General features: G+C 34.9%; 2 protein-coding genes, 1 long non-coding RNA gene and 5 other non-coding genes across 12 annotated transcripts; 2 read left to right on the plus strand and 6 right to left on the minus strand.

Annotated features, from left to right (window-relative positions):
- The first annotated feature begins 427 nt into the window (after positions 1-427).
- On the plus strand, positions 428-2,426 carry LOC125210718 (pollen receptor-like kinase 5). Its single transcript, XM_048110298.2, has 2 exons — positions 428-1,682; positions 1,753-2,426. The coding sequence occupies exons 1-2, from the start codon at positions 488-490 to the stop codon at positions 2,295-2,297; spliced, it is 1,740 nt and encodes a 579-aa protein (XP_047966255.1). The 5' UTR covers positions 428-487; the 3' UTR covers positions 2,298-2,426.
- Positions 2,427-7,427: 5,001 nt separating this feature from the next.
- On the plus strand, positions 7,428-12,626 carry LOC125214561 (V-type proton ATPase catalytic subunit A-like). The gene is made up of 20 exons (XM_048115640.2): positions 7,428-7,592; positions 8,022-8,148; positions 8,290-8,345; positions 8,444-8,500; positions 8,628-8,739; positions 8,858-8,895; positions 9,003-9,104; positions 9,207-9,263; positions 9,364-9,435; positions 9,554-9,655; positions 9,758-9,820; positions 9,890-10,022; positions 10,436-10,542; positions 11,031-11,225; positions 11,315-11,401; positions 11,472-11,576; positions 11,700-11,797; positions 11,883-11,961; positions 12,170-12,258; positions 12,340-12,626. Exons 1-20 carry the CDS (start codon positions 7,515-7,517, stop codon positions 12,452-12,454), a joined length of 1,872 nt encoding a protein of 623 aa, XP_047971597.1. The 5' UTR covers positions 7,428-7,514; the 3' UTR covers positions 12,455-12,626.
- Positions 12,627-17,146: 4,520 nt separating this feature from the next.
- LOC125212165 (uncharacterized) lies at positions 17,147-23,625 on the minus strand. 5 transcript variants are annotated; one of them, XR_007174623.2, is made up of 4 exons: positions 23,454-23,622; positions 20,302-20,405; positions 17,869-19,537; positions 17,147-17,761 (listed from the first exon to the last, which is right to left on the minus strand). It is a non-coding gene; the product is annotated as an uncharacterized LOC125212165 (long non-coding RNA). The 5 variants fall into 5 exon arrangements; XR_016137357.1 differs by having other exon boundaries at positions 17,869-19,867; XR_016137358.1 differs by having other exon boundaries at positions 17,147-17,797; positions 17,869-20,405; positions 23,454-23,625.
- LOC125217199 (small nucleolar RNA R38) lies at positions 22,331-22,415 on the minus strand. Its single transcript, XR_007175620.1, has one exon. It is a non-coding gene; the product is annotated as a small nucleolar RNA R38 (small nucleolar RNA).
- Positions 22,474-22,552, minus strand: LOC125217236 (small nucleolar RNA snoR20a). Its single transcript, XR_007175653.1, has one exon. It is a non-coding gene; the product is annotated as a small nucleolar RNA snoR20a (small nucleolar RNA).
- LOC125217200 (small nucleolar RNA R38) lies at positions 22,818-22,902 on the minus strand. The gene has a single exon (XR_007175621.1). It is a non-coding gene; the product is annotated as a small nucleolar RNA R38 (small nucleolar RNA).
- On the minus strand, positions 22,974-23,052 carry LOC125217235 (small nucleolar RNA snoR20a). Its single transcript, XR_007175652.1, has one exon. It is a non-coding gene; the product is annotated as a small nucleolar RNA snoR20a (small nucleolar RNA).
- LOC125217230 (small nucleolar RNA snoR64a) lies at positions 23,343-23,410 on the minus strand. The gene has a single exon (XR_007175648.1). It is a non-coding gene; the product is annotated as a small nucleolar RNA snoR64a (small nucleolar RNA).
- Positions 23,626-26,831: the final 3,206 nt, after the last annotated feature.

Raw genomic sequence — 26,831 nt, forward strand, 5'->3', positions numbered from 1 at the left:
CCCTTTTCCACCAACAAACACGTATCACTTCCCTTCCACCTCAACTATTTTCCTTTTTCTTTCTTCTTTTTCTTTATCTTATTTTCTCTTTTTCCTTTCTAATTCTTTCTATCTCTATTTCTTTGATTTCTAACAAAAGCATATAGATATAAAATCACTCACTAACATCTAATTTCTAATTTCTAATTCTAACTTCTAAAATTATAAGGTTTAGGATATTACAGGAGGAGTATTATTTTTTTACTATTTTCAACTTCACTATCAAAGTTTTTTTGGATCCGCCTTTGTGTGTGAGGAAATGGTCTCCTAAAAAGACGTTAATTTCTTAGTCTAATCGAAACAAAGCATGGTCACCCACTACCTTGTTCCTTGCCCGAATCTCATGTTCCCCAACCTAAGAAAATTACTGGAAAAGGAAAAGTAGAGAGAAGAAAAAAGAAAAAATTATAGACATTGATTGGATTTTGTGAATATTGAGGGATTAATTATGTTGAGACATGATCAACATCTTCTTCATTCAATTGATTACAAATTTTGTAATATATTTGTAATCATCCTTGTACATTTTATGGTTTATTCATGCTCCGCGGAGGTTGAGGAAAAGGCTCTCCTCAAGTTTAAGTCATCACTGATGAACAGCGAGGGGGCTCTGTGGAACTGGAATCCGAGCAGCCCAGCATGCAGCGGGAAGTGGGTTGGTGTGCTCTGCTACAATAACTACGTGTGGGGCCTACAGCTGGAGAGGATGAACCTGAAGGGCTACATAGACTTGGATGCATTGTCCCCGTTGCGTTTCATGCGCGCCGTGAGCCTGATGGGGAACACGTTCGAGGGTGCCATGCCCGATTGGAAGAAAGTCGGCTCTATCAAGGCCTTGTATTTATCCGACAACCATTTCTCCGGTGACATTGCGCCTGATGCCTTCAAGGGCATGTTCTCTCTCAAGAAAATCCATTTGGCGAACAACAACTTCACTGGGCCCATTCCCACTTCCCTCGAATCTCCTAAGCTCATCGAGTTGGACCTCCACAACAACCACTTCACCGGCAATATCCCTTTGATCACCTCCGTAAATCTAAAGCACATCAACCTCTCCAACAACCAATTGGAGGGCCCCGTCCCCTTCGCTCTCAGAGACATGGATCCATCCTCATTCGCATCTAATAAAGCACTGTGCGGGCCCCCTCTCTCCAACGCTTGTTTGTTCCCATCATCTTCCAAAACAACTCCCATCTCATTCATCATAATCTCTATCTTGCTCGGGATTTTGCTCCTTCTCCTCCTCATCCTACTTCTCTCAAGATTTAACAAGCGCGGGGAGGACAAGCTCATTGTGGACGTCGAAAAGGATGGGCAAAAACCCGTGAAGTTGTCGTTCGTGGATGAGAGGAGGCAAAAGTTTGAGTTGCAGGAGCTACTGAGGGCGTCAGCTGAGGTCCTGGGAAGCGGGAACTTGGGGGCATCGTACAAGGCATTGCTGGTGGACGGGGAGGCTGTGGTGGTGAAAAGATTCAAGCATATGAACAGCATTGATAGGGAGGAATTCCATGAGCACATGAGGAGGCTGGGGAGACTCAGCCACCCTAACCTACTGCCCCTCGTCGCCTATTTGTTTCGCAAGGACGAGAAGCTCTTGGTATTCGACTTTGCCAAAAATGGCAACTTGGCCGCCCTTCTGCATGGTAGTAGTAGTAGTAGTGGTAGTAGTATTTGTCATAGTATAATGAAATGAATGAATGAATGTACATGCAGGAAAACAAGCGGGTGTGGTGAGGTGGGGTACGAGGCTGAAAATCATAAAGGGGGTGACAAAGGGGCTGATGTATCTCCAAAATGAGGTTCCAACCCTAACAGTAGCTCATGGCCACCTAAAATCGTCGAACGTCCTCTTGGACAATGAATACAACCCACTCCTCATGGACTACGCTCTCCACCCTGTCGTCAACTCCGCCTACGTCCACAACCTCCTCCTCGCTTACAAATCCCCCGACTACGCTCACCACCATTGCATTTCCAAGAAAACTGACGTCTGGTGCCTCGGACTCCTCATACTCGAGATCCTCACCGGAAGATGCCTCCCCAACGGCACCACAACAGACATAGCAGCTTGGGTCAATGGCATTGCCGGCCAAGAATTTTCTCTTGTTATTGACAAGGACATGGAAGCTGTCGGCAGCGCTAACCAAATGGAGAAGATGTTGCAGATAGGGATATCCTGCTGCATAGAGGATGCAGATAAGAGATGGGATTTGGAGGTCGCCGCTCCACAGATTGACCAGATTCAGCATGATCACTGATCACATCTCTCTCTTTCAATATTTATTAATTTATTCAAATAAATCTCCCTTCATTCAATTTTTCATTATATAGTATGTATATCTCTCTTCTTCTATCTATATTTGATGCTTAGGAGATAACTAGGCATCATGGATATCAACTAATAACATGTTGATTTTAATCATTGCATGTGTACATCTAATGCTTATCATATTAAGGAATAGATTTTGTGTTAGTGGTGAAATGTATACACCTGGCTTATCAATTTGTTTCATTATCTGGGAATATTAAAGTATTTCCCCTTTTCTCTGAGTCTTTTTAAATAGTTGAGAATTAAAGAAGAAGTAATCATATGGTGATATGGACAATGCAAGACAAGAGTGGATCTTTCTCCAAAATTCATAAACAAGAGGGAGTACTTAGGTCATTCAAACAAGTAAACAGTCATGATCTAGTTAGGTCATTAATTAGAGTAATTATATTTGTATAAATAAATGGTGCATGCTTAGAATTATAAATAATATAAAATTCTAGAACTTGAATTCCCACTGATAGAGTTATACCTAAACTCGACTACGAATCTTCTGATTGTTTTCCAAACTTTAATTTTGATGTTAGTTTGTGGTAAGCTTATCAAAATTTGTCTAGGTCTTAAATAGAGAAAAGACAAAATCATATTATAAAGAAAGAAAATCAATCTCATTATGCTCTAGAGGCCTTGTAGCTTCTGTCTCCCGTCTATTCATCTTCAAGCACAATATTATTATCAATCACTATAGTAAATTAATATTGATTGTCCGTCCAAATTCAAAATTACAAGTATTTCAGACTACCTCTTTACTTTAATTATTTCTCACGCTTAAAATATAATTATCCACTAATTAATTAACATCTTTTCAAAGAACAGTTTAATTAACAATCATTATTTTTATTATTTGTGAAATAAATTTCAATCGACCAATTAGTGATTGTCGTCATCTTGTCTATCAAAGGTGCATAGTCTCCTGTGTTGAGCATCTTTGATGCTAGGGAAAATCCAAGTTATGTGATTCCGTGTTCCCAATGGGAACCTTTTGTTGGTTTAGATCACACTTACAAGTATTGAAAAAACAACATCATGGATCACTTCACGAAGGTTCACATCATTTGATATCAAGAGCCTTAGATTCTTGATTTTTAAGTATTGTCTCTATTTTTCTTGTTTTTTATATTTTATCATAATTTTTCTTGATTTTTTAAGCAATTATCTCTATTTTTCTCGTTTTTATATTTTATCCTATTTTTGCTCATTTATTATTGGAATGAGCTGAATGTCGATATGCATAATCTCAGCTACGTTAGATCTGTAAAAAAACAAAATAAATACGTTGATTAGATTTAGTCATTTAATTTTTCCTTTAAACCCATAGAATGCATTATTAACCTAAATTCATTAATATTTTATAAATTTAAATTTAACATTTAAAGTTTACATGTACTATTTTTTTAATTTTTATACAAAAATATAATATGCTCATATATGTAGATAATAGTAAAAAAATACACAATGCATTTTGTTAAGATGATTACTACATATATTTATCATATTATCATATGGAGTGATCAATTGCTAACTAATTAGCAATCACGGATTAAAACCAAATCTTAGCCATTAGATTAGAAGATCTAGTGATTGAAATAATTCCATACGGATTAGATTTTAAATTAAAAAAATTATTAAATAAACTTCAAGGGTATTAATGTCAATTCTCTCTCATGAAAATCATCTCAAAACTTTAAATTAACGTAACACTCTCGATTTAAATTATTTTTTCACAAAAAATATATCAAATTAAAGATAATTTTATAAGGATTCCAACGAGATACCAATTGCATATGTTCCGACGATGTTCAAGTGATGAAATTTGATAAATTATATTTCAATTTTCGTGCATGTTGATAAGAAGATTTTATTAATAAATCGCAAAAAAAATCTCAACATAGTGTATACATTTTCTCAATATTGTGTAGGTAAAATATCAATAAAAATGTGTGGATATTTTCTTGTCCTTGTGTTGATATTTTCATGTCACATTGTTGATATTTGTAATACACAATGTTGATATAAAAAAACACCCACGAATATTATCATATGATAACATAATGACGATATTACCCTTTTGTTGATGTTTTGTCTACTATTTATTGAAATTTGTGAGCTTTAATCCCATCCACTCATTTCAAAATCTAAGGGTGTAGATTTAGTCTTAGTTTTGGATTATGGTGTTATAAGCATTAGAAGATGACCCCACTTATCATATTTAGATAATATCATGTACTCCCTCCGTCCCATAAAAGTTGAGTCGTATTCCTTTTTAGTCCGTCCCAACAAAGTTGAGTCATTTCCTTTTTTAACAAAAGACAAAAACATCTAATCACTCTTTCTTTATTCCATTATTTACTTTACTCTCTCTTATCTTTCCTACTTTTTTCATATCTCCTATTTATTTAATATAAATTCTTAATCTCCGTGCCCAAAAGTTTTGTCTCAACTTTTATGGGACGGAGGGAGTATATAATTTTATATAATTCTTGTAATTAAAATGAAGAGTGAAAGCAAAAAGGGAATAATTATCTACTTTATTCTCTCTCCATTTTAACTACTACTCCCTTCGTCCCACATAATTTTATACAGTTTGACTTGGCACGGGTTTTAAGAAATGTAATAGAAAGTGAGGTGAAAAAGTTGGTGGAATGTGGGTCTTACTTTTAAAGTATTGGCTTTATAATAAAATGTGAGTAGGAATGAGTTAGTGGAATATGGTGTCCACTACCAAAAATGGTAAAAGTGAAATGGGTAAAATTATGTGGGACGGACTAAAATGGAATACTGGGTAAAATTATGTGGGACAGAGGGAATATTTATTATTATTTTTCCCAAAACGAGTGCAAAAAAGAAGTGTGACGTATGTTATGAAACAAATGGATTAACAAAGGTAACAATAAATGTACGTATGATTGTATAAAAATGACAACCATATTTAAAATGACAACATACCGCCAATGAGGACCCTTAGATTAAGGAGCAGATTCAATCTTAACCTGCTACGTGACAGACTTGCTTGCTTATGTATCACAAATTGCTTGATTATCTCTAATTTCGTATCGCAGATTGCTTGGAATCATATGCCGAGTTGATTGCCTATTGATAAGACTAGTTTCATGCATCGGTTATGTGGTGAAAAATCACCTTTTTTTACTGGGTCTAACACAATTTTTAAGCCAGGTGTGTGAAGGAAATCGCTAGGTCCAGGAAGAGCTGAAGGCAGTGGACTAGCGAAGGAAAGCGAAGGTAAGTGGGCAGAATTAAAGAGAAAAAGGGCTAGACGAAGGAAGTCCAAAGCTGAGGGTAAAGAAGACTATTCACACGGAAGAGCCCCTGGGACCCACTTCCACGCCTATATAAAGAGGAGCATGCGGCACACGAAATAGAGATGATTCTAAGCTCTCAGCTCACACACACACTCACACACTTGGGAAAATGGGGATTCTGGGGTAGTTAGAGGTTTTATCTTCGGAAAAATTCTGTTGCAACACCGTCCTCACGGAGGGCGAAGATACAATCGTTACCTTTCAGTTTGCGTTTTGATTTCCGTCGAACTTCACCGTTTGGAAGTCGACTGCTCGTAGCTACTTATCGTTATTCTATGAAGTTTATTTTATGTTATGATGGTGTTGATTAGTGTTGATCTACGTTGATTTTATGTTCTGAGGAGTTTTATTTCGAAGGTTGATGGTTATTTCTGTTGTTTCACTGTTTATATACTTGATCTATGGTTGTAGTTGTTAATCTGTGGTGAATCGGAGAATCTGTAGTTATGGAGATGAATTTGAACGGAGGTTGTTTCGGATGCTTGGATCCGGAGTGGATTTAGCATCCGAAGTGTGGATCTGAACAGGGGAAACTGAGTTGTGCATGGGTTTTGATTTTCTGTTTCGTTTTCGTGTTGCTTCGTCTAGTAGCCGTAGATCTACCTTAGTTTTAACTGTTCTTCGTCTTTATTGCTTTTAATTTAGTCTGATTTGTTTCGATTTACGTCCTCTCTCTGTTTTTCTGATTGTTTCATGCCAAATGTTGGAGAAGATGATGTCGCTGTTAGTTAGTCCTTTAGTTAGTTACTTTGCAGCTTTTTAACCGTACTCTTTTTTTTTTTTTTACAGGAAATGGTCCCCACCTTTAGTTGTTTTCCCAGGTCTAGGTAATTTAGGGAATAGTTTTCTTAGATCTGGTAATTGTCTCGCTTGTTCCGGTTTATATGCATTTTTCCTGTTTCTGCCTAGATCTAGTTGTTAGCATAGCAAATTTCAACACCAAGTCTAGTTTAATTTCCTCAACCCAAATTGCGTGGCAGCAGCCATACCACCTCAAAGCCCTTTAAATGCTTATTTTCGCATCTGTCCTCGTGGGATCGATCCCTACTTCCCTGTGCTAATTTTAGTATACGTGGTTGAGGGTTTTGAAGAGATATTCTGTGTGTCCGACGACCGAGATCTTTCAACGTTCCGTGAGTTCCTAGACCCCGTGATCTAGTGGATTCGCTGGACTCAGGAAGCTTGATATTCCTTACTGTGCACACTACAGATCATCAGTACTTCACCTATGTATCACAGATTGCTTGGAACCATATGCCGAGTTGTTTGCCTATATATTACAGATTGCTTACCTGTGTATAGCAGATTGTTTGCCTAGATTGTCATTTTAATTATGGTATCACTATAGTGCTCTGATTTCGTATCGAGATTGTTTGGATCCATATGCCGAGTTGCTTGCCTATGTATCGCATATAGCATGCTACGTTGTTGTCAAGTTGCCACTTTAAGACTGGTATCACCCTAATGCACCCATATGAAATTTAGAAATATAGGTAAATAAATAATTTTTAGATATAATGCATGTAACTTTAAATTTTAGATTTAAATTATAAAAATTAACAATAAATTTAAATAAATAATACCCTTAATTTAAAAATTCGCCCTAAATTAAAGGGTTATGCTAGAGTGGACTACATCGTTTTGCCCCTGTTTCAGGCCACGTGGCCCAAACACATTGTTACGTGCCAATTACTAATATACCCTTGGGGCTTGAACTGTATTCAATTATTCAGTAACTAGCTGAAGCAGCAACTTCCCACATCAATCTATCTATTCACGTTCTCCACACACTCGTCCAAATCAAATCGGTGATTCGATCTGAAAATATGCCGTCCGTCTACGGAGGTCCGCTGACAACGTTTGAGGATGCTGAGAAGGAGAGCGAGTACGGATACGTTCGCAAGGTGAGCTTAGAGGTTATGCCACACGTTCAATTTCCTCACTTAATTTGCTCTATTTTCATTGTTTGCTATTGAAATTGTTGATTTCTTCTTATCCATGCCACTGCTTCCTTCCTCTCCAATTCGGATGCACCCGTTTGCTTCTTCTTTGGATCTGATCTTTGTTTTTTTTTCAGTTTTTTTAAATATTTTGGATCGGATGCTTATTCTGTCTGATTATGAAATCATTCATTCTGTTCATATTTGTTTTCACCGCAATTTCTCAAAAAGGATGAATCTTTGGCATCCGATCCACCATTGAGTGACAGAGATTGGGATGCCATTAATTTATTTATTTTTACTTTTATTAAATGTGGAAAGATGGAAGTTTTATCATTCTTTTTTACTATATGTTTTATGTCTTGCTTATGTATGCATCTATAATTTTTATAGGTATCTGGACCAGTTGTTGTTGCTGATGGAATGGCTGGAGCTGCTATGTATGAGCTAGTTCGTGTTGGACACGACAATCTTATTGGGGAAATTATTCGGCTGGAAGGAGATTCCGCCACGATCCAGGGTTAGTTATTATTGATAAATATTGGATTCATGGACTTGGTTCTCTACTGTACTTCATGAGAACGAAAATGTTTTCCTATTTGTGTTCATTCCAATCAAAACTTCTGGGTTAGTTACCATAGTTGTTGTGTTTTTGTTACAGTGTACGAGGAAACAGCTGGACTGATGGTGAATGATCCTGTTCTTAGAACACACAAGGTTCTCCATGGCATCATAAATATGAATTCCGAATTGTGTTACTGCATTTAATAGTAACTTGACAACTGAACCCTTTACCCATTTACTGACTTTTACAGCCCCTCTCCGTTGAATTGGGTCCTGGAATTTTGGGAAATATATTTGATGGTATTCAGGTTGGTCGACTTCTGTGATTTCATGTTATCATATTTGACGCTATAGCTGTAGGATTCTGGTTTTAACCTGTTGTGAGTGTATTCTTTTGGTGTTCTTCCTTCGCTTTTGGGTTAATTCTCAATGCAGAGGCCTCTTAGAACCATCGCAATAAAATCCGGTGATGTGTACATTCCTCGTGGTGTGTCTGTTCCAGCACTCGACAAAGACACACTTTGGGAGTTTCAACCAAAGAAAATAGGTCTGAAAACTACTTTAAGTTATGCTGTTTGAATTTTTATATATATGTCTTTGTTAAGGTAGAAATACCCCACAAAGCAGTTGATCCTAACAGATTTATTATAATTTTTTAATGGCAGGAGAGGGAGATCTATTGACAGGAGGTGACTTATATGCGGTGAGTTCGTCACTCATGGAGCCTCTAGTAACTTTTAGTTTTCTTGCTTAGACACTAGAGCTGAATTTTCGAGCCCTTCTTACTTTTTACATTAACTCTCTGTGCAGACTGTACACGAGAACAGTTTAATGCAACATCATGTTGCTCTTCCACCTGATGCTATGGGGAAGATAACCTATGTAGCCCCTGCTGGTCAATACTCATTGAAGGTTTGTATCTCTCGTTCCGGAGCACAAATCATTATTCCAACCATCTCTATAATTGTGAAAAAATATCTTATCATTTCACACTAAATTTCTAAATTTTTGCAGGACACAGTTCTTGAGCTTGAGTTCCAAGGAGTGAAAAAACAATTTACCATGCTTCAGGTTAGCCTCTAAAACTTGGATAGTTGTGAGTGTGGCTGACTAATGAATATTTTCTATGGAACAAGCAAGAAGCTGGATTTGATATACCTACTTGTTGCAGACCTGGCCTGTGCGTACGCCTAGGCCTGTAGCTTCAAAACTTGCTGCTGATACTCCTCTCTTGACCGGACAGGTGAATTCTTATAATTAAGATATCTTTTCTACTAATATATATTTCCAGAATATCCCCACCCTTCATAATTTCATGTCAATCTGAGCCTTGCATAATCTGATTATCTGTTTTAATTCAGCGCGTTCTTGATGCTCTGTTCCCCTCTGTGCTTGGTGGTACTTGTGCCATTCCTGGTGCATTTGGTTGTGGAAAAACTGTCATTAGTCAGGCGCTCTCCAAGGTGAACTTTGTCAACTAGCAATGACTTCTTCTCAGAAATTTCTTGTGAATGCTTTTTATTCAAGTTCTACCTTCTAATCGGGTTATCTTTGCTGGAATGCAGTACTCTAATTCTGATACCGTCGTTTATGTTGGATGTGGAGAACGAGGAAATGAAATGGCTGAGGTATGGAATTTGGCTTCTTGTTTAATCAGCTTAGGGTAATCAAGTGTCTGACCTAGGTATTATCTGTAGGTGCTTATGGATTTCCCTCAATTGACAATGACCCTACCTGATGGTAGGGAGGAATCTGTCATGAAACGTACCACACTTGTGGCAAACACCTCAAACATGCCTGTGGCTGCTCGTGAGGCTTCAATTTACACAGGTAACCATTATAATCAGTTAACTGGGCTGGGTTCATATTTTTTAGAGTTCAAACTCGTAAGAAAGCAGTGTTTCACTCTTCAGAAATGAAAATATCCCATTTCCTATATCCTAATGAGTAAACGTAGTGTTTTTAGCGGCATTGTAGTTTTCTTCAGGTGGGAAATGTTGCGCCCTTTGATCATCACAGTAAGGGACAATTCATTTACAATACCACAAAGCTATAGCCAGTATATTGGTTCAATTTATTTAAGCTATTGATTGTATAACTAGAGTAACCTTACATTAGTAATTTAGTAAGAGTGACACCTAGGCAAGAGAGAAAAAATTTAATCAGGATATACTATTCAGCATGCTTTAAACTATGCATGGTCTGGATCGTTCATTGTTATATGTAACCTTGGCTTGTCTCAGGAATTACTATTGCTGAATATTTTAGAGATATGGGCTACAATGTCAGTATGATGGCAGATTCGACATCTCGATGGGCAGAAGCATTACGTGAAATTTCTGGTCGATTGGTATGTATCACAAAATTGCTTCATCATTCAAATCAGTGGTTCATGTACTTTTATTCATGTTCCTTGTTTATACTCCCTCCGGCTCATAAAAATATGGGCATTTAAAATGCCACGAGAATTAATGCACTATTGGTAAAGTAAGAGGGAAGAGAAGATAGTTAAAGTAGTGCTAGTGGATAATGAGACTCACATTATTATTAGTGTTTAATGAATTGAAATGGTGGGCCATAGTGGTATAAGTTGTAAATAAATTGATGTATATGGGTAAAGAGTTGGGGGCAACTTTCCATAAATGGAAATGCCCAAATTTTAATGGGACGGACAAAATGGAAAGTGCACATATTTTTATGGGACGGAGGGAATATATAGTTTGTTGTCTGTTTAACAACTTTGGCAATTTTACTCGCTCGTGTATTGGTTGCTTTTGCCACTGTAAACAATTTATTTACTCATATCTACTATGCTGACATGCATTATTCCGCGTCCAGGCTGAAATGCCTGCTGACAGTGGATATCCTGCTTATTTGGCGGCACGTTTGGCATCCTTCTATGAGCGTGCTGGAAAAGTTAAATGTCTTGGTGGACCTGAAAGAACTGGAAGTGTTACCATTGTTGGCGCCGTTTCTCCCCCTGGAGGAGATTTCTCTGATCCTGTTACATCCGCAACTCTCAGTATTGTTCAGGTAAAGTTGTTTTCAGATAATGAATTGCTAGCAATTGTTCACCAAGACAACTCCAACTCTAATGTGGATATACTTTGTTCATGTTTCAGGTTTTCTGGGGTCTAGACAAAAAACTCGCGCAGAGAAAACATTTTCCTTCTGTGAACTGGCTCATTTCTTACTCAAAGTATTCAGGGGTATGCTTTATCTCGTGCATATATTAAATGGATCTCTATATTGGCATGCTGAAATTTGATCTTTTTGCAGGCCTTGGAATCCTTCTATGAGAAGTTTGATTCAGATTTTATTGACATAAGGACTAAAGCTCGTGAAGTGCTTCAGAGAGAGGATGATTTGAATGAAATTGTGCAGGTACACATATATGATTGTGTCTTTAATAGCAGGATCTTTTCTTTGTTAACTATACCTTGAATGCAACACGAGTGCAGCCTGATTTCTCTTTAGAAATTAATTTGAGTGTTTGTCTCCTTGTAGCTTGTTGGAAAAGATGCACTTGCTGAAACAGATAAAATTATTCTGGAAACTGCAAAACTCTTGAGAGAGGACTATCTTGCCCAGAATGCATTTACACCGTCAGTGTTACAAACTTTTTTATATTTTTTTTACTCATATGGTGTTGAATTATTATAAATGAGAACTTTTTTTTTTTGGCTACAGGTATGATAAGTTCTGCCCATTCTACAAGTCTGTTTGGATGATGCGCAACATTATTCATTTCTACAATTTGGCTAATCAGGTGAAGTAATATGCACATTTCTCGCATATTCTATGATTACTATCTCATGGAGTATAATGTAATCTGAGCAAGTAACATAAACTTTTATTTTGTTTTATGTTGTACTAAGTGTCTGATATAATATTAGTATGATTTGTTATGTTCACATACAATGAGTGATTCAAGTGTGCTGTTTAATCATGAGTTTATAATGTAACTTGATGCGCAGGCTGTGGAGCGAGGAGCTGGTATGGATGGACAGAAGATATCCTACACTCTTATCAAGCACCGTCTGGGAGATTTGTTCTACCGTTTGGTGTAAGTTAAATCACCGAATCTGCTTGCTACCTGCTATCCTTTTAAGATTTCTGATACGGTCACTTTAAATGATGCATGCAGTTCCCAGAAGTTTGAGGATCCGGCAGAAGGAGAGGAAGCCCTAATTACAAAATTTCAGAAACTTCACGACGATTTGACTGCTGGCTTCCGCAATCTTGAGGACGAAACTCGGTAATTAGTTGATGGTTGTGTAGATGATGCTGTTATTAATCAAGGGCTGAGTTGGTTGTGGTGAAGAAAACTAGTGTTGAAGTTTTTATTAAGAAGATATTGTCTGTACGTGTAGCCTTTCTTTAATTTATGATTTTTGGTCACTAATAAGAGGGCTTCGGTCGGGTATTATTTCATGTTTTTTGTCTTATGAATAAAATGGGTGTGCACCATTATTCATTATGCAAGAGGATGGGTGTGTAATTGTATTTGTTGTATACTAGCAGAATGCCAAATCATCTACATTTCTTTTTCTTTTTTTAAAAAAAATTCCTTGGCTATGATTGTGGACGTCACTCAAATATCTGTTGTCATGCTAAACTCATCGAAATTGAGGGCGGAAAAAAAGAAACTCAATCGGTTTGTTAAAAATTAGTCTATTACATTCCTTCTATCTTTAGAAAATAGACAAATCGTTGAAATTGAGGGCGGAAAAAAAAACTTAATCGGCTTGTTAATAATTAGTCTATTACACTCCCTCTATCTTTAAAAATAGACAAATTTGTAAATAATACGTATTGGTCTATTTTTTAAAGATGATCCAAAACAGTAAAATTAGTCTATTTTTTTAGGATCGGGGGAGTATTTCAGTTCTACCGATTGTTATTTCAGTTCAACCAGTTCCTACCAATTGTTATTTCAGTTCGGATGTGGACACTCATCTACACTAGTCTATTTTGTCGAGTCCACTCTTGGGTATCTAACGCTGCTTGATGACAGAAGGTTACATTTACTAATTGGGAAGTCAAATAGGTATCACGTGCTACTTGGGTGGGGATTACAAAAGATTTTTTTTTATTGAGTGATATTACTTGAATATCTCACGCTACTTGGGCGGGGACTACAGAAGATTCTACTTACTTGGGCGGAGATAGAGAATGTTCTTTTTTATTGATTTGTCAGTTATTTTACTTGGGCGGGGAATGTAAAATATTCTATATATTAAGTGACCACTTACTTAGGTATTTCATGCTAGAAGATGCATTAGAAATTGGTTTTTCGTGGGATTTATGCTCGAGAATCATCCCACCACTTCCGATCTCTAGTAAGTAGTAACTATAGGTAGTGAAGACACAAATCCTTAGATCGTTACCTAGTACAGTTCATACAAAGTTGTAAGTACAAAAAATGAATACAAAACCTAGTATAGTTCATACTTCAGCAAAGTCTAGTTCAAACTTATCTTGCATTTTGTTTTACATCTTTCCTTGCTTTCTAGCTTTGGCTAGTTAGTTTGTTTCCCCTCGTAACTTTTGTTTTCATTTTACTTAATTGATTTATTTATAAAAAAGAGAGTTATTTGAGCATAATGTAGTTGGCCATAATAAAGATATATTGGTACTAAAGTAACAAAATTGAGCTATTGGTCTTACACAAATTACATATATAAATCTTGTGACTTATTCACTTCATCCCCTATTAATGAAGACAAAAATAATTTGCACAGCAGCACATTTCATAAAAAAAATTAAAAAAAACTAGATCTAATGGCCGTAATTTGATCTCTAGCTCGATCTTTAAAATTGATTTGACATAGATCACGATCTAGATATATAATTGGATAATTGATAGCTCTAATATGTTATCGTACTCGGTCATTACTTAACAAATACTCCCTCCGTCCTACAAAGATTGTCTCATTTTTTCATTTCCGCCCGTCCTACAAAATTTCTCCCATTTCACTTTTTACCATTTTTGATAGTGAACCTCATATTCCACTAACTCATTCTTACTCACATTTTATTATAAAACTAATATATAAAAGTAGGGCTCACATTCCACTAATTTTTTCAACCCACTTTTCATTACATTTCTTAACACTCGTGCCGAATCAAAGTGGGACAATCTTTATGGGACGAGGGAGTAATATCACTACAAAGGTACGTATTTCATTGCATTAATATTACAGCTTCAGTAATATGGTATAATCTTCGCAACTTACTACAAAAGTTCTAACAAATTTGAAGCTCCTCTCTTTTTAAATTGGGGTTATAAAGGAAGAAATATACAAATATTAAAGAAGTCTACATAAAGAGTAATAACGATTAAACATACAAAATTAATTAGGCAAAATTCTGAAAGCAGGTGGATTTAGTTAAAAATTTCGTGTTTGGAATACTTTTTTATTTACAAAAGAGGTCAAGATGCGTCTCAATGTCACATTTTCTGAAAGAATCATATGAGAAACATGTCATTCCAAAAACAAAAATAGTAAGTTGCGCAAACGATTGGAAGCGCGATTTAATAGTATCGCCCTTTGAGATGACTCGTTTTAACGTAGCATAATAGTACTAAATCTATATTTTGCATGAAGGAAACACATTTTTATTTAAAAAATACTAATTTTAACGAAATAAATTAATAAATTTAGAAAAAAAATACATTACAATCTTTAAAATCTTATCACCATTTTCATTCTATGTTTATTTTTTCAATTGCGACATATCACATATTTTTTTTAATGTTTTACATAAGAAAATTCCTTTTTACTTGGCACATAGGAAACACCTTTTATTTTGTAATGTATTTTTTATAATTTATATTTTCTATAATGCAAGAAAATTTCATAAACCAAACTCCAATACACACTTTTAAAAATTTTGATATAATATAAAAAAAAATTAGATAGAATGGATATCATGATATACTAAGTTTAAAGAGTGTAATGTGTTTTATTTTCAAAATTAATAAAAAAAATTTAGTTAAAAATAAAATATCTAATCATTTTTCTTTATTTCTCTCCTACTTTACTCTTTTATTAACAAAACATCATTTAAAAAATAGAAAAATTACATTACAAATTCCTAAAAAAAATACTCCTTTCGTCCGCCATTAGGAGTCTCATTTGAGTTCGGCACGTGTTTTAAGAAGTACTCCCTCCGTCCCACTTTAGGAGTCCCCGTTTACTACTTTTGGGTGTCCCACTTTAAGAGTCCCGGTTGGAATATTCCATAATTGGTAATAGGCCCCACATTCCACTCACCTTTTTCCACTCACATTTTATTATAAAACTAATATATAAAAGTAGGACCCATATTCCACTATCTTTTTTTCACCAACTTTCCTTTGTATTTCTTAAAACCCGTGCCGAACTCAACCGGAACTCCTAAAGTGGGACGAAGGGAGTACTATAAAGGAAAGTGGTGAAAAAAGATAGTGGAATGTGGGACCCATTTTTATATATTAGTTTTATAGTAGATTGTGAGTATAATGAGTAAGTGGAAAGTAATGTGTAACTAATATTTACAGTAAAAGTGAACCAGGACTCCTAATGCCGGACGAACTAAAATGGTTAATCGGGACTCTTAATGGTGGACGCAAGGAGTACATAATTAAATTGCCAAAAATTAAAAAATTACATATTTAAAATTCTAAATATTGAAAAATTACTCCTCCAGAAGCATAGACGGTGGGCCCAACTTCTCGTAATAAGCTGATCATGCGCAAACAATTATTGCGGATTCATATAGCTAGTGTCGGCATTAATGGTGTTGAAAAGTAAAATGCGGAAAATAAAAGACACTAAAATCTTTATCGATTACATTGTATTGGATTTGAATTGTTATTTGTGATACAATGGACATCTCTATTTATAGGACTAGAGAATCAAAGTACCTAGGGACTTATAAACTTGGGACTCTACCATAGTAATGATATATTCCCTTGAGGCCCTAAAGTTACTCTTTTCCACAATCTTGAGACCCTCATATTCTATTTCCAACACTCCCCCTCAAGTTAAGTATTGAAAAATTTAGTTTTCAACAAATGGCTTTCAATAATTAGCTGTATAAAATATCCGGATTAGAAAGGGTGAGGGGATAGCTTGGGGCTCCGCTCGGCTCTGTCCTCTGTGGCTAGCTTTCGCTGCCTTTGTCCCAATTGGACGGCATCACAAACTGACTCCTGGCCAACTCGAACTGGCACTGGACCCACCCAAATAAGCTCCAGCGAGTTGGTTTGCGATCTCCTCCTTGTTGAAGTTGAGTTAACTTCTTCCAATTATTGAAATATTTGAAGGCCCTCCCGCTAGTGTCATGTTGGAAGGTCATGATGGACGAAATCATAATGTTGGCTTAGTTCGATCCGCTGTCGCACCGCTTTTCTTTATTAATGAAAACGCCGCTGAACTTTTGGATATCCGTGCTCACTCGGCCGAAAGATTCTGATACATCTTTGAATTGCGCAGACAGATCTTTCCGGACGCATAGCATGTATGTGTACTCACCTGATCCCAAAAGACCTTCTCATTTTGGTTGGTTCACATAATTGGATCTTCCGAAGTGGCGGGTCGCACGTCGAACAATTTCTCTGTCCTTTTCGCATAGTAGGAATGGCAAGCTCCGCCTTCCAAAGTTTGCACTGAAGATTGTGGCAGATTTGCTTCGTCCTCTTAGATATGGGACAACGATTGCATCAGATTGTACGCCGTCGACCCGAATTGTAACAACCCGAATTTTCGAAACGTATAATTATTAGTATTAGTATTATTAGCTTAACTATAAATAATATTAAATAAGTGATTCTTGTAAAAATTAAGGACCTGCCCTTTATATTTTGAAATAATCGGTATTGAGCTAGCTATAAACGAATCAAGACGAGACATACAATAGTAGTAGTTGTTGTTCTTCCACGATTATTTCAAGTGAAAATAAAAGAATAAATCCAAATTAAAAGTTCTTATTGTCCGGTAAATGCATCGAGTGTCCAATAAGGTCTAATATTACAAAAGAATCAAATCCTAATCTTTTACAAAAGGATCAAGTCCTCAATCCAACAGCACTTTGTCCCACATCAAAGAGGTAAACTCCATGGCCTTCAAAGAGGTAAACTCCATGGCCTTCTTTCAAACGCTATACACAACAAGCATGCATATGTAATTGGAAAATAGAATCTGCCCAAGTTTTAAAATACACGGCAAGTTTGAAAACATGTTCCACCATTGAGTCTTCCAAAATAGCCAGGCATATACTCACAATTCACAAAATTCATATATTAGACAAATTAAGCCCTGCAACCATGGACGGAGGCAGGAATTCTACATGGGTGGGGCAAAAATATACATAAAAATATTTTAATACATTAAGGGGGGGCCAAAATAAGGATATTTAAACAAAATTTAAAATTATCTATTAAAATTAGCATACATGAATTTTTTTTAGGTGGGGCATTTGCCCCTTTTGGAGGCCTAATAGATCCGTCCCTGCCTGCATCCATAACAACCACAGAGATGGAAAACTCATCTCATGGGGGAGATACTGTCGGATTCCAGTGACTACGATATGCATAAAATCAAAGCAGATTTGATGATCTAAACCAAATTAGTAAGATTAACTAATGAATTTACAGAAGAGAGAATAAGAATAATAAATATATCCTTACCTTCCGGAAAACGGCGAGGGGGCAGCGGCCGGGCTGGAGTGGCGCCGGGAAGCTGCTCCAGCAGCACGAGGCACGGAGGAGGCCGAAGCCGCCGCCTGTGCATGCACAGGGGCGGCGGCGGTGCGGATCCGAGAGAGAGAAGGAGAGAGGAAGAGAGAACAGAAAGAGAGAAGAGAAAGAGAGAAGGGAGAAGGGGGGAAGCCGCCGGAGGTGGCTGGTCGGCGGCGGCAGTAACAAGGCAGAAAAAGGGAGAGCTTGTTAATCACGATGGAACGTGGGAGAGAGGAGAAGTTTCTAGGTACTATAGTGGGCTAATTAATTGGGCTAAGGAATTTAGATGTCTAGGGCTAAAGAAAGAAAGAAAAAATTGGATATTAATTATAATTAGGGAATGGCCCAAATTCAAATTTAATTATTCTTGGGTCTAAAATAAATATAAAATAATTAATTGCGATCCGAGTTATTATAGTTTTGCACAAGATTTGTAATAATGTATGGAATATCAATTTAGTCGAAGTCCGAAAATAATAGAAGACGAAACATCAAACAATATATGAAGTTCAGAATTTTCTTAAAGAATAGTGAAAAAGAAAAGGGTTTAATTAGGAGGCATGAATTCCTATTAAAGTTTAAGAATTTCTTGAAGTCTAATTAGTACTCCTTCCGTCTCACTTTAGGAGTCCCAATTTACTATTTTTAGGTGTCCCACTTTAGGAGTCCCGGTTGGAATATTCCATAAATGGTACTAGGCCCCACATTCCACTAACTTTTTTTCACTCACATTTTATTATAAAAATAATATAAGAAAGTAGGACTCACATTCCACTATTTTTTTTCACCAACTTTCCTTTACATCTTTTAATACCCGTGCCGAACTCAACCGGGACTCCTAAAGTGGGACGGAGGGAGTATATTGTATTATATTTTGATGCTCCAAAAGGTTATCTTTGCAAAGTAAAGTTGGAGCGAGAATTTCAAGTTAAAGAAATTAAACGAACGAGGTAAGCTTTCTTATACTAAAAATACAAATTATATTTTATGAAAACTCGAACACATGTTCGTGATTTTTAAAAAATGTTGTCTTGCCATAAATGTTTTGTGTATGATGCATATCTCTTGGCTAAGGCCAAGTGAATTGTGAATTATGAATGATGATATATAAGTCGAATTCGGGTCCCAGTGAGGGGGGTGTCCCCGCTCGGACTAGTGTACACGGGATACCTCTGACCGTGAACGGACGGCAGAGAAGGTGACCGTGGAAGGTGGCCACCTTCCCGGCACAAGGATATCTCTGACATGTTGGGCAGAGAAGGTGACCGTATGAGAAAACTATCTCAGCGACACAAGATGTTCAGATATGGTTAAATACAGGAAAAAGGGGTTGCAGCCCAATGTGATTATTTTTAGTAAGCTCAGGTCTTTTCAATAAAATCCATGAGTGTTACTGCGATGATGGCTTGACAATATTTTCAAATGTATATTTGTATCTTTCGGCAATGTGTTCACTGAGTACCTTTGTACTCAGCCCTGCATATATTTCTAAATATGCAGATTAAGCGGTGATGACGATGGGCGATGTTGAGCAGAGATGGCGAATGTGTTTCATTTGGATATATACTTGGATGCATCATGTCTCCATACATGGTGTCATTCTTTCTTGACTCTTCCGCTGCAATGTAAATAACAAACTTATGTTCCTTTGTATCATGCACTCTAATATATTTTGTCAGTTATTCCAATTTAATTCCATTCATATCAGTTTTGCCGAGATTTCCCTTTCTTCTCGGCTTCTTTAATCCTCCTCTAGTCGCGATAAACCGTGTTTGCTATCCTTAGCAAAGTGCGGTCGTGACACGAATGACGCCCTGTTGTACTACATGCCTACCGAGTAAGGTCGTTAGGCAACCTCATGTGGACCCCGCGCTCCGAACATGTAGGGCGTCACCGAACCTTGGATACCCGACGTTGAGTAATCCAATAACAGCGTGTTCCAGCCATACTAGTTTGAGTTTGGTGATGATGGTTGAACAGACATATTTGGATAATTGATGATAAAAATTTGAAGAGAAAAATTAGTGAGAGAATGAAATTGTAAAAGTTTGGTGATGATGGTTGAACAGACATATTTGGACCATTGATGATGAAAATTTGGAGAGAAAAATTTGTGAGAGAATGAAATTGTAAAAGTTTGGTTTAAATTTTTTTTTTCAAGAGTGATGCATTTATAGTTAATTTTGGAAAGAATTGAAAGATAGAAAAAAAATGGTAAAAAAGTAGAAGTGCTTTTTTTAAAAATTTGGTAAAAAATTTGGTAAAAATTGATCAAACAATTTGGTAAATTTATAAAAATTTGGACAATAAGATTTGTAGGAGTGATTTATTTTTTTTTCATTAATTTAGAAGTTAGAAAACCTAAAAAGTACACACACTTACAAAGCACATTGAGACGAGTGTTCTGCAACGTCAGCCCGTCGCCATTTCCTCTCAGCAGGACAAGACAACATCTGTACCGTTGAGGATGCTTTTAGTATGTCACACTGCACATAATGTATATGTAAGTTTTTCATTAAGGTAAATAGTCATTTAAATCACCAAGTTTAGTCAAAATTTGGTCTACCCCACAAAGTTTAAAATCCGCTAATTAAATCACGAAGTTCAATTTTTCTAGTTTATCCCATGGGTCGAATTTTGAGTGAAATCTTTGTATCTCCACTTGAAATCATTTTTTGTAATTTAAATCTCAATCCATCTTGAAATCTCAATCCACGCTTATAAAGATTTCACCTGAAATTCGACTCATTTGATAAAATTAAAAAAAATTGAAACTTCATGATTTAATTAGTGGATTATAGACTAAATTTTGATCAAACTTGGTGATTTAAATTATTTTTTACCGTATACTGGTTTATTGTTGTGGTCAATTGCTAATAAACAATCCAAAATTAAGTCCAAATCTTATCCATTTGCTAATGAGATCTAGTGGTTGAAATAATGTCAAGTGAATTATATTTTAAATAATGTCAAAATTATTATACTCCCTCCGTCTAATTAAGTTGAGTCATATTCATTTTTGATATGTTCTAACAAAGTTGAGTAATTTTTTTTTTTGATAAAAAATAAAACATCTAATCACTCTTACTCCTTCTGTCCCATGTTACTTAAGCACTTCTTTTTTGCACGAGATTTAAGAAAATTGTGTTAATTTAGTTAAATAAAGTAGAGGAGAGAATAAAGTAAGAGATATGAGAGAAAGTAAAGTAAGATAAAGAATACAGTAGGTTAGACTAGATGTTTTGTGTTTAGCTAAAATGAGAAATAACTCAAGTAACTTTGGAGTTGGGACAACCCAAATAAGAATACGAAGTAACTTAGGACGGATTATGTACTTTATTTTATCACCTATTTTATTCTCTTTTCATCCTTCCTACTCTTTCTATCTTCTATTTATTTTACTTTCTATCAATTTCTTAATCTTTGTGCCTAAAAATTTTATACCAACTTAGTTGGGTATATGATAATTAAAACCAATCAATTTCTATTTCCTCAAAATAACCTTCAAACTATAAATTTACATAATTCTCTCCATTGAAATTAATTTTTTGTATCATATCAAATTAAAAATAATTTCATAAAGATTATGACAAAATCTCAATTGCATATATTTCGACAATGATTGAATGATGAAATTTTATAATTTTATTTTAATTTTCGTATATATTAATAATCAAATTTTATATCAATAAATACATCAAAAAATTTCAATATAATGCATGTACAATATCAATAAAATTGTGTTGATATTTGCGGATACCTGTGTTGAAACTCTTGTGTCATTCCAAATATTTATTAAATTACAAACAATGCACATATTCTTTTACACACACACACCAGCACGCATACACACAGAACACATTCACACACACGCACACAGCGGCATGAAAAGGAAATGTTTTGGGTGCTCACAAGTGATTTGAAATTCCTCTTTCCATTTTATTCTGTTTCAATAGCTTTCAAATTTTAATTCCTCAACACTGAGTCATTGTTGAATTTACCTTGAATATTATAAATTTCAATAGCTTTCGAATTTTAGTGATTGTGAAGAACAGTGTTCTCTGGTATTTTCATTGATAATCTATGGACTAATATGTAACAACTACTACCTCTGTCCCTGAAAAATTTGATACAGTTTATTATTTCGGTCCATCCCTGAAAATTTGATACACTTCACTTTTACTTTTTTATGGTAGTGGACCTCATGTTTCACTAACTCATTCCTACTCACATTTTATTATAAAACTAATACTTTAAAAGTAGGACCCACATCCCACCAACTTTTTCGACTCACTTTCCATTACATTTCTTAAAACTCGTGTCGGGTCAAAGTGTAGCAAATTTTGGGGGACGAAGGTAGTACAACTCAAGGAAAAGATGACATAGAAATTGCACAAAATTTGGTGGGGAATTCCATGTCAGATTACAAAATATCAGCATGAGAATTTAATCAGACAGGGATAACTGTAAAAATATTGTTCTCGTCATTCATGGAATCCCCATAAACAATCAGTAATGATATCAAACCAATAAAAATGATATTCTGCATATGAAGCCTCAGTTCGTCCTAGTCAAATGAAATCAACATCACTAAGGTTGAATTTCAGGTTAGATACATGTTAACATCACAGGCTTTCTCAATTACATGCGATTTAGGCAAATATGTTTGAAAAAATTACAAGAATTAATGAGTAAAAACTAGAACTCAGAGAAAGATATCAGAGAACTTAGAAGTCAGATCACAGTCTCTTCAGCAAGAACATATCAGACACGGGTAAGTGTTGAAAAATGTTTGGTTGATGATCCTCAAGCTTACAAAAGTAGGATTTAGAAAAATACTATCAAAACACAAGATTTTGCACATAATTTATTAAGCATGTTATGATTTGGTAAGGGTATTCCATGTCAGGTTACATAATTTCAGCATAAGAATTTAATCAGACAGGGATAACTGTAAAATTATTTTTCTCGTCATTCATGGAATCCCAAAGTCGATCAATATTCAATAACAATATCAAACCAACAAAATTGACACTTTTATTCTAGATATGAAAGCCTCAGTTCGTCCTAGTCAAATGAAATCAACATCACTAATGTTGAATTTCAGATTAGATACATGTTAACATCAAAGGCTTTTTCGATCAGATACATTTGAAGAAATAAATACGAGGAAATTTAAAAATAATACTATAAGGCCATTTTGAGAGGGGTGATAACTCATTTAGGGATGAAAATCCATGAACAAAAATGCAGTCATCTTTGTTCATGGTGATATCACCATTTGGGGATGGAAATCCATGAAAAAAAATGCAGTCATTTTTGTTTATGGATTTCCATCCCTACATGATTTATCAACCCTATCAAACATGCCATAAGAAAAATGAAGAATAAAATAATAAATTGATAATAAAAGAGTTCCAGAAGCATCAGATCTTCCTATTCAACGGAGTGTCATCATACTCAAAATAATAGAGCATTCCACTCAAAAGAGTACATCATTTGCCCCATTAAGGAAATTGAGTAAAAGTATATACCATTGTGAAGATAGCCATCCAATCCGGCCGATGCAACTGTGGATTATATGCTCAATTTTCTCCACAGCATTCGCTTTCGTAGAAATCGGCGGAAGACAGGATTAGGGTTTGAGAGTGAAAGAGGCGAGAGAGATGAGGTTATATATAGATCGAATCATTGAGGTTGTTTTGTGATATTTATAGAGTGCGTTGGGCTACATTGCAATATTGAGGTTTTTTCTAGGGTATGTCCATATTTTTCATTTTGTGGGCGGCTTATTTACTTTTTGTTGGGGTGCTCTTTTTTAATTAAATGAAATTAGAAATAATATTATTATATAAAAAAAATTATATACTAATACAGGGTTATATTCTAATGCTTATAGTATCCTAATCCAAAATCAAGATTAAATCTCCACCCTTGGATTTTAAAATGAGTGGATGAGATTAAAGTAAATCTCAATAAATAGTAGATAAAATATCAACAAAAAGGTAATATCGTCATTATGTTATCATATGATAATTTTCGTGGGTGTTTTTTTATATCAACATTGTGTATTACAAATATCAACAATATGACATTAGAATATCAACACAAGGACAAGAAAATATCATCACATTTTTTATTGAGATTGGACATGCATAATATTGAGATTTTGCCTACAATATATTGAGATTTTTTGTTGCATTTGTTGATAAAAGCTGCTTATCAACATGTACGAAAATTGAAATATAATTTATCAAATTTCATCACCCGAACATCGTCGGAACATATGCAATTGAGATCTCGTTGGAATCCTTATTAAATTATCTTTAATTTGATATATTTTTTGCGAAAAAATAATTTAAATTGAGAGAGTTACGTAAATTTAAAGATTTTAGATGATTTTGAGGAGAGAGAAAGTAGTTAGTTATAATTACTACATATAGGAATAGGATTTGACATTAATACCCTTTTAATTTAATTAATAATTATTTAAATTTAAAATATATTACCCTTGACATTATATTAACCACAAAATCTTCTAATCTAATGGTTGAAAATTGATCTCAATTTGAGATTGATAATTAGTTAGCAATTGATTACATCCCTACTAATACAAATAACTATTGAAATATAGTTAACACGAAACAATTATTCACAATATTTTTATCCATAACAATAACAAATGAAACAAAAGAATAACAACTTATAAGTTTTGAAAAAAAAAAATTTACTCTATATTATTAAGCGAAAATCATTAAAAGTTCTTTGTCAATGAAATGGATCCACTCACATCGCCTATGAAATTGGATTCCAATTAATAATTTGAATTTAATTTAATAACAAAATAATTGAAAAAATGTTAGATTCAGTCAAAACCCAAAACAACTCAACTTACCACTTTTTAAATAAACATTAGGTCATTTCAAATTAATTATTTACTTCCTCCGTCCCAAAAAAATAGACTAGTTTTACTATTTTTTATTGTCCTCCAAAATTAGAAAAAATCTAAATATGTAAAGTTTTTAACCAATTGCATACCACTAATTTGGACCACACAATCCACTAACACTACTTCCACTACTTTTTTTTCATCTCTCTCTTATTTATTTCAATTTCTCTCGTATTTTACCAATTGCATATTTAAACTCAAGCCACATACAAATTTGTCTATTTTTTTAAAGGACGAAGTGAGTTTATTTTATTATATATTCGACATACCCAATAACTACAAATTTGAAAAATTGCCTTGCAATAAATAATTAAATCAATAATGAAATGATATAGATAATGTTAAAGTAACAAAAGTAAATAAGAATTAAAGACAAATTAAGTTATACTACAACCTCCATCTCATTCAAAACATCCATCTTTCTTTTTTAGTCTACCACATCCTAGATGTTCACTTTATGTATTTGGAAATAAATCTTTCCCTCCTCTTTTATTATTTAAATTTTTAATTATCTTTTTCTCTCTGCTTACTCTACCTAATAACTATTCTTAAAATCTCTTTGTGGTGGTGTACTGATAGATTATTTGTCCATGGAAGAAGCATTGTAGCCAATTTAATAGCCAATTCTTTCCTTTTCTTTGTTTGTTTTTGGCCGTCAAATGTAGAGATATCTTATTTTGTGCTCTCGTAGAAATCCGCTTTGTACAATAAGAGACCCCCAATCCCTCTTGTACACATATTCCCACAGCAAATCCAAATCCGCCAAATACATGTCATTGAAAAGGACATGATTGCACTAAAAAAAGAGACCAAGCACCAAAGTGCTCGGTAAAAAGGGGAAATGCTCGGTATATCCCACTTTACCCCTAATAATTGAATAATTTATGTGTATTATTTCACACTGCGTCTGTGAAAAAATGACTTGAAATCGGCACGGTGACTTGAAATTGGCACGGTACCATAGGTATAAGGTTAAACTCTTGTAATTGAATAATTGAATAACACACTTAGATGGGCGAAGCTCAATATCTTTTCAATAATACGAAAAATGGTGGAAAAAATTATAACAGTAAGTTTTATACAGAAAAACCAAAATACAGTGTGCAATATGAGCCATATTATTAATGAGGATTGTGTAGTGCATTTGGGCCACCAAATTAGTTACATAGTAACAGAGAATTGGCTCTAATTTGATAGTGTTTTAAACATTAGTGAAAATCATTATCCATTAAAATGTTATGATAGGTGTGTTAGAGTTTGTATACTAGAAATCACGTTTCGAGTGATTGAATACTGTAAAACTCTTATTTTATTTTCCATGGAATAAAACAGATTATTTTTGTCATAATGTTGTTATGTTTTACATTTAATATATGTTAATTGCATGTTTAAATGTATAAGTTAACTTAACAAAGTCTAAGTCTTTGTTTTAGTAGACCGGTTGTGGGCGACGTCCACTTTAAGGTAACACGGCCGGTCATAAACAAAGAAAAAGAAGAATTTCACGACCTAGATGAAATTAGACTATCCATCGTGAAAGGTTGCAATGTCAGTCCGCATATTTCTAAGCGTTACTGAAATAAGATGACATTGGTGTGGTAAAGCACTAAACGGATCTAATAGCAAGACTTGTCTTTGTGCTTTCTACTGAAAGGCGAGGTCTTGATAAATATTTGTTTCTTAATCAATGTAGGTTAGCATTGAGCATACGGTATTGATTATGCATTACTTTGACTTATCAAATGGTGCGGATTTTTCGTAACCCAATAATCCTGATATTTTGGTAGTGGTGATTAATATCTAGCGGTGCTAGGATTGCTATTATATTGAATCGTGCACGAGGTGAGTCTCGTTTGATAATGTCCTCAAGAGGAGCGCGAAACAAAATTTTATTATTCGGAACCTAGCTAGTTGGAGTTTGATCACTTTAAGAATAATAAATAAGCGTTTTATGCTAAGTCCA

Source organism: Salvia hispanica, chromosome 3, assembly GCF_029641045.1.
Source record: "Salvia hispanica isolate PSC_SH4W2 chromosome 3, Shi_PSC_v1, whole genome shotgun sequence".
Classification (NCBI taxonomy): Eukaryota; Viridiplantae; Streptophyta; class Magnoliopsida; order Lamiales; family Lamiaceae; genus Salvia; species Salvia hispanica.